General features: G+C 44.2%; 1 protein-coding gene across 1 annotated transcript in view; it reads right to left on the bottom strand.

Moving 5' to 3' along the window:
• The window catches only part of GTF2E1 (general transcription factor IIE subunit 1), a 212033-nt gene that overhangs the window by 35610 nt on the left and 168016 nt on the right, over nucleotides 1–8407 (bottom strand). Inside the window, exon 4 of the mRNA XM_069202702.1 lies at nucleotides 3209–3441. Within this exon, the coding sequence (XP_069058803.1) occupies nucleotides 3209–3441 (233 nt within the window). The remainder of the gene's footprint in view (nucleotides 1–3208; nucleotides 3442–8407) is intronic.

Below are 8407 nucleotides of genomic sequence, written 5' to 3'. Positions count from 1 at the left end.
GTACCTTGGGATCGTGGCCAGCTCCAACGTGTTCCTTTCAAAACTGACCTGAAGTAGCCAGCATTTTTGAACAGCAACTTACGGAGCGGGAGGGGTTTTCTAGAATTCTCCTCTCTTGCTTGTTTAAGATATATAAGAGACCGAAACTAGACTGACCATGGAGTGAATCAGACCTCTGTCCGGATCAGGATGCTGATGCCGGTCATCTTTTCCGTGAGGGTTGATCTCTCTCTTCACGGTCGACCCAGGATTGACGACCTGTTGCTGGCAGGAGAGATGAGGAGAATTCAGCTGTGCCCCAATGGCGATGCATTTTTAATTCTTATTATTTATTTTGGATAGTGCATGAATATATACGTACATATGAATATACACGTACATGTGTGTGTGTGTGTGTGTGTGTGTGTGTATATGGAAAATGTCACTTACCCAGTGTACATCTGTTTGTGGCATGAGACGCTGCAGATTCACATGCTGTGCATTATCCTGCCATCTAGTGTTGGGCTCGGAGTGTTACAAGTTGTTTTTCTTCGAAGAAGTCTTTTCGAGTCACGAGACCAAGGGACTCCTCCCTTTTGGCTCCATTGCGCATGGGTGTCGACTCCATATATATATATATCAACATTCTAATTTTAGTGAGAAGGATGGAGCTTTTCCAAATTCAGTTAAGGACCCCCATTATATATTCTGTTTGATGTACATGCACTCTTACCACAAATCAATCTGAGAATACCAATTTAACTTTTAGCCTCAATTTAAAATCACCTCACATTTCCAGTCTTTAAAATGTCCCACTTATCTTCCTTCTTGATACACACTATCAATCTATAAGTATTATTTTATTTTCTAAGCACTTGCGGACCATCCAAGTAGGAGCCGTGGACACCCAGGTGTCCCTGGACTACAGGTTAAGAACCGCTGTCTAACACCATACACTAGGGCACTGATTCTCAAAGTATGACCTGGGGGCCACATGCAGCCCTCCTGACCCTTACATGTGGCCAATGTTCCCTCTAATTTTTTGTCACTGTGTGGAGCAGTGTAAGGTTACGTGCGCCAAGAAATCGACCATCCACGCGAGCGCAGCGCATAACTACCTAGATCATTGGCATTTGCCTCTCCGTAGCTTTGTTTTACCACTAAAGCAAAAAAGGCAGGGCATTAGAACTTAAAAAGAAGAAAATAGTATCTCATTCACGTCAGGAGCAGCGGAGGGGCACAGATTAAGTTGAATCAATCAGTGCTTGGTACCTGCTCCATACAGAGGAACGGAAATGATGCTTGGCTTCCAGTGACGAATTACAAGATTGTAGAAAAGAGTTCCACCCAAGCAAACAAATAGTAAGTGACAGGCAGGCTCCAAGCCTTTTACTGTACACAACAGAGTCTCCCAAGCAAGACGCAGGCGCTAGCACATGCACTAACAGCAAGCAACAGAAAGGTGACAAAAAGCCTTCCACTGCGCGTCTTCATGGGACTCAAGCCTTTACTGCGAGTAAAAGACAAATCTGGGAAAGACGGAGGAAGAGAAAAGCAAAAAAGCGTCACAAAAGAGAGCAGAAAGCTGGAAGAGTGAGCTGAAGGGGCAGGAACTGGCTTTCAATGGATTGAAGAGGCCCAAGATGGCTTCAGTATTACTGCCGTAGTATTCTGTGTTTGCACTTTTAATTGCAGTAGCAACAGGTTTAAGAAGAGGGCTTTGGGCACCAGCAAGTTTTTTTTTTTTTATTTACAAATTACGCACTGGAGAGAACACAATGCCCTCAGTGACAAAATTAACATTTTATCTAGCAAGCGATTGCCCTGAATGCAGCCCGGTGCCCTCAAGTCAGACAAAGCTACTTAAACTCCGTGACCTGCGCGTTGAGAAAATATATTGTGCACTCGCACGTAACTTAAAGGGAAGATTGCATGTGGCCTCCTGGTAAGTAGCAGCACTGAGCTGCTGTTTACTAGACTCAGAAATAACAATTTAAAGATATTAAATGAACAGGCATGCCTTTATTTCAAGGTTAATTTAAGTTCAATAAAGGAAGTATCTAGGTTGTCCTGCACCATTTACCTTTAGGGTTCCCTTCAATTTTAAAGACATCTTGCAGCATAGTTGTAAAACTATGATAATGTTGCTTCAAAATTCAAAACGTGTATTTCATTAACATGCTGAACTGTTTCACCTTAGTATACCAGATTATATGAGTGCATTGAGAAGTATTTCTTTCATAAAGTGATAGTTTCCAAACATAAATTCAGAAACATTGGTTCTTCTCCCCAACCGGACAACATGGCCAATAGAGACTAAGAGGCAAATCAGTTGTTGTGTGCACTCTTTGGGTGGCCTGGTTTACCATTATGCATGAACAACATTATAGTTTATCAACTCAAACACAGGAGAAGGTTTTGTGCAGCGCACATCCTGAAGTCAAGCATTTTGAGGTCCTCATATGAGATAATGAAGAAAAAGGAGGAAAAGTAAAATAAAACAATTGCTTAGGACCACACAATTTGGTAAAGTGGGGAAGCCAGGATTAAACCCAGGTGTTCTGGTTTCACACTGGGCAGTTCCACCACTTGATGTACATGCTTCACTTCCCCCATACCCACCTTACCACAACCCCCAAATCGGGGACCCCCTCATGCTAACGCCCCTCCTGACCACCACCATGCTAGCATCAATGCAGCCCTTGGCCAGATCACAGACCAAACTTTGTGACCCCTGGGAAAATGTTTGAGAGTACCCATGCACTAGGGACTTATAGGCAAGTTAAATATGTCAATCAGAGGTAAGCCAAACTAACCATGTATACAGGGGGAGCGCAGGCACATTACTGATTAAGGGAAAAGTGTACAGAGTTCAAAATACACCTAAAATAGGTTCCAGAAAAAAAGTGAAACATCCAGGGTGACCATGCAGAAAAGGCAGATTTGCTAAAATCCTAATTTGAAGTTTGTGAAAAATATTGCATGTAAATCTATAGGATAATGATGTAAAGCATTTCTGAAGTGTGTTTACAAAGTCTGGAGTGTCCTAGAGGAATGGATGGTAAGGAAACATGTAGTGAGGGAAGATGTAATACAGGCTACTTCTGCAATGTTTAAACATTATTCATAGAAGATATGTACAGGTGGCGTCAACATAAATGTATACATTTTGGGAAGGGCCAAAGAAGAGAGGTCCACCCAACCCACAGAATTCCAACCCCATGCATACCTTCTTTGGCGTTCTCGGTGTCATTAAATGCCCCTTGGACCGTACTCTCCCGCAGCCATATGGGTCTCTCCTTGACCGTCTTTCCTTCAGCTGCTGCTCGCTGCAGATCTTCCTGTTCCTCAATGCTAATCACCACACTGTGGTTGTACATGTCATCGTAGGATGGACCTTTCGATGTCCAAGCTTCACGGTGAGGACCACTGGCTGCAGCAGCGGCTGCTGCGCGTTCCTTGCTAAAGGGAATCAAAAAGGACACGGATGAAGCTAATACATACACAATTCAAGCATTATTACTGGCTAACGGACAGAAGATCTGACTTCATAAGGTCCACTACTGTATGATCAAATACAATACACTGGTGCAACCAGGGATGGAAAGATCAGCAAAGACAAAAAGGGGAAAGAGCAAGAAAAAAAGGGTACAGAGACAGGGTCTTCAGGTGCATTTAAGCAAAGGTCTCCTGCTGTTCTGAAGGTTCACTTCCATATGTTAAGACTGTGTTACAGATCCAGGCTGGAGAATTGTCGTATGTTTTTTTGGTGACTGCAGATCTTAGAAATTGGGAATCAGATTTCAAGGGGTGGGCTTTGCGGTTGTACTGCACTCTAGGAAGTAGCTGACGCATTCTACCCAATATTAGGTAGTGAAGCAAATCATGCCATCTTGAAAGAATCAAAACCCTCTGAAGGGCTTTTAACCCTTCTCAATATGCTCTGGCTAGAAGTCAGCAGCAAGTATCTGAAAATGTGCAGCCTGGCTGAAGAATTTATTTAAACTTAGGTGAATTATTCTAATCAACAATAGGTCCTACTCACCAAAACATATACATGTATACACACATATATACACATTACATACATTTATACATATATACATATAAGCAGACATATATACACACACACATCTACATACATACAAACATTTATACGCACACACAATCTATACATATTTACACACACATACATATTTACACACACATATAGACATACACTCAATCATGACATGCACATCCAAAACCCTCCTCCTAGAACTCCCAGTCACCAGCTTTTACAGGTTTTCACTGCTTTAATTTTGCTGGGGGTAAGATACACTCCTCGCCCCAGTATCCAGGCACTTGGTTTTTGTTTTCTTCCTTCCTCTGACCATGAGCGTCAATTCACCAAAATGCCAGGGGTAGCGGAAGTGACGTCACACATCCGTTTTGACCTTCAATTCCATTCACTGACAAGCTTATGCATACACGCATTCACACTTACACACACACTCGCTACTCTAAACACACCCTCAAGCACTCCCCATACATTTAAAAGCGTTTTATTTGCTTACCTCAGCTGTGGGGGAGGGTCTAATCCAGCTAATTGTTGTCCGTTTTTTATTACACCGATAGTGAATAATTAAAGATTATTCACTATCAGTGCAATACAATAAAATGAGAGAAAACGAAGAGAAAGGAGCCCCAACCAACGTCCATAGGACGCACTGCCACTGAGCTCCTGGCACTGCTTTTGCCACCTATGAGGCCAGGGGTGCAAAGACAGTGCCAGGGGTCGCAAGAGGCACGCCCTGGGGTCGCAGCTGCGACCCGTACATGACGTCCATGCCTCTGATGTTTAGGTCCCACCTCAAAAATATCCCACCCTTCTGTCCTTCGCAGCCATACTTTGAGACGAGGCTCTCTTGCCAACCTCTTCCCAAATGTCCCTGCCCATCTCACGAGAGGAGAAGGTGATGTACCTGTGGCAACGGATCTGAGGCTTGAAGTATTGTAGATTTACATGTTCTGCACACTTCTGCCATCTAGTGCTGGGGACGGACATTGCAAGGTGCTTTTATTCAAGAGGTTTCGATTTCGGGGTGACTTGTGCTGGCCTTGGGCTGTGTTTTATCACACCGGTGAGAGTAAGCAGGTGTGCTGCTCAGAAGTGGAAACGTGTAGGTGTAGAGCTATGGCCATGGTCAAATATGCACTAAGATCATGTGTTGTGACATCCAACAGGGGTGTAGCTTGATCAGTATGAGCTTGGGGGGGAGCTTTAGATTTCCCAACAATCACCTGGGACACCACCTTAAAATACATTATATGAGAAGCAGGACATAAGGCGGGCTTACAGGGCAGTGGAAAGACCGAGGAACGCAGATTGTTAAGGGCACTTAAACAGCAATATTTCTCAAACTAATCAACTTTAAGTCCTTTAAAACATGGACGAAAGAGACGGAGTTAGTTCTCGTCAAGGTGGGCACGTAAGAATCCAGGGTAAAACCCGACAGACTTCACATTACCTGACTGAAAGCACTTGTACCCAACTATTTACTTCATTATACATTTTTTGGGGGGCAGGGAGGGGTGTAACATCCCAAACATTTGCCCTGCAGCTACGCCCCTGGGGGTGTAGGGCGCATATAAATCTAATTCTCTCTAAAGTGGTGGCTGGTGAGCTAGGACAAGGGCGCTTGGATCGAACTTTTAAGGACAGTTTGCTCCATGTATGCTTCTTATTGGTCACAATATTGTGTGCAGAAAGCCCTGCTGTCTCCCATGTTCTGAGTGGAGTGTGTCCTAGATGTATGTGTTTGGTTGAGACACAGCAAACCTGAATACATCTGACAATTCATCTGATGAGACCCAGTTTGGAAACTGGTTTCCCAAAGTGAGGCAGGCCCAAACCCACAAAAGATCTGCATGGTTTAATTTAAGATTTGGTATGGTCAATGTAGTACATAAGGGCTATTTTAAATCTAAGGTGCCTAAGGCCCTTTCTGCAACCAACCGAGATTGGGCAAAAAGCTTGTCAATCAATAGTTTGATTGACATGGGAGGAGGCCGACCTTAGACAGGAAACGAGGGCTTTTTCCAAGGATGACCCGATCTTTGTGCACTTGAACAAAAGGTTCTTCTACTGCAGGAGTTTACAGTTCGCTAACTCTCCAAAGAAAACTGCTTGCATTGGAGAACGCCACATTTCAAGAAAGGAACTGCATTGGGCGAGAGAAGAAAGGCTCAACTGTCTGCGCTATGAGTAGGGCAAGAACTATACTGAGATTACATGAAGGGATAGATGGTGTTCTAGAAGGGATCACTCTTACTCATTCCAAAGAGGCTTTAACAAGGAGTATTTCGGATGGTGACTGTTATTGTCCTTTTGCAAATAAGCTGCCACGGCAGCCTGATGCCCCTATGAAACACTAGACTCGACCTCCATTCTTGTAGGAGCTGAAGATTCCAAGATTTCAGATGTCAGGTGCCAAACTGCAAGATTCAATGCTCTGAGGTTGGTATGATGCAGCTGACCTTGAAGGCTTCACCTTGAGATTACTGTGGGGATGTATGGCCGTTTCCAGCAGTACGGTGCACCATAGCTGCCATGACCTGGTGGGCTCTATCAAGATGAGCTTCATCGGTGCTTACCGCATATTCATCACTACGAATGGAATGAGTGGTAGTGCCTTAAAAGCAAACGCAAATATCCCTGACAAGTTCAACCATAGAGCATTGCCCATGGATTTTGGATGTGGGGCATGGAGGTTTTTGCAGCTGGTATATTATTGGTAATTCTGTTAGTAGAATGAGCATTGTTTTGTTGCAAAATAATCGTCAAAATGTTTGGAGTTCCAGCTGACCTGCCAACAGTTTGAGTACACAGATGTGCATGCATTTTTGCCACTGAGATCATAAACCATGGATTGTTAGCCGGCTCATTTGAGTTCCGCACCCCGTGAAGGAGGAGGCTGTGTTGGTGATAACTCAGGGTAGAGGGGTCAAGTAAAAGTTCTTCTTGTTGCATCATTGTAGTTTGTGTTGACTCATGGCCGCCACCAACAGTAGATCCTCCATTTGAGCAGTCGTTATGACCACAGTCTCCCAAGGCACATGCGCAGTTGAGCGTTTGGTACTACTGCAATATGAGACGTCATCATTCCCAACAGCTCCACTGCTGTTCTCGGAGGACTGTTGGAGGATCCAACTTTTGTCAAAGGGAAAGCAGACTTTGAAATGTCATTAATGTCTCACTCCTGGAGTAGACATTGCCCGTAACTGAATTTACTATCCCTCCCAAGAATCGTTTTGGGTTTGCCGAGGACAAAACTCAGATTTTTTTACATTGATGGTGAACCCCACGGTCAGGACGAATGAGATGGCTTACTGAGCATGAGCGAGGTCTTAGGCTCGGCTGCTGCTCCTTACCAGCAAGATGTTCAGCTGCGCACGCTGGGAGCTTTACCTTATCGGAGGTTGAGCACTCTGAAAATTGAAGCCTGTTGCCGTTGGCCTACCTTCCTGCCCTACGAGTACATCCTGATTGACTGAATTACTGACTCACCTGAACACTGGGGATTTTGATCCCAGTTGAATGCAGCTGTGTTTATGGAATTCCCTTGAAGAATTCTACCCTCACTTTGGGCAACCAGGCCCCAGCTCATCGTGTTTCCTGATGAGACCCCTTTTTTCCACTTGGGGTGCACTTTCTCACTATATTGTTTTTTGTCACCAATGTGATTTTGTTTTCTTTTGTTGCTTTTTGTTGGACCTGGCTTTTTGACAGGGTCATCCCCAAGCTTTTTGCCTCCTTCCTCCTATTTTTTCTGACCTGTTGTTGTTGGCTTTTGAACTCTGGGCACTTTACCACTGCTAACCAGTGCTAAAGTGCATATGCTCTCTGTGTAAATTGGACTGTTGATTGGTTTATCCATGATTGGCTATTTAATTTACTTGTAAGTCCTTAGTAGAGTGCACTATATGTGCCTAGGGCCTGTAGATTAAATGCTACTAGTGGGCCTGCAGCACTGGTTGTGCCACCCACTTCAGTAGCCCCTTAACCTTGTCTCAGGCCTGCCATTGCAAGGCCTGTGTGTGCAGTTTCACTGCCACTTCAACTTGGCATTTAAAAGTACTTGCCAAGCCTAAAACTCCCCTTTTTCTACATATAAGCCACTCCTAAAGGTGTGCCCTAGGTAACCCCTAAAGCAGGGTGCTGTATGGGTAAAAGGCAGGACATGTACCTGTGTAGTTTATATGTCCTGGTAGTGTAAAACTCCTAAATTCGTTTTTACACTACTGTGAGGCCTGCTCCCTTCATAGGCTAACATTGGGGCTGCCCTCATACATTGTTGAAGTGGCAGCTGCTGATCTGAAAGGAGCAGGAAGGTCATATTTACTATGGCCAGAATGGTAATACAAAATCCTGCTGACTGGTGAAGTT

This window comes from Pleurodeles waltl, chromosome 8 (genome assembly GCF_031143425.1).
Source record: "Pleurodeles waltl isolate 20211129_DDA chromosome 8, aPleWal1.hap1.20221129, whole genome shotgun sequence".
NCBI classification, from domain to species: domain Eukaryota; kingdom Metazoa; phylum Chordata; class Amphibia; order Caudata; family Salamandridae; genus Pleurodeles; species Pleurodeles waltl.
The sequence above is the reverse complement of the archived record's forward strand: the minus strand, read 5'-3'. Positions and strand labels throughout refer to the sequence as shown.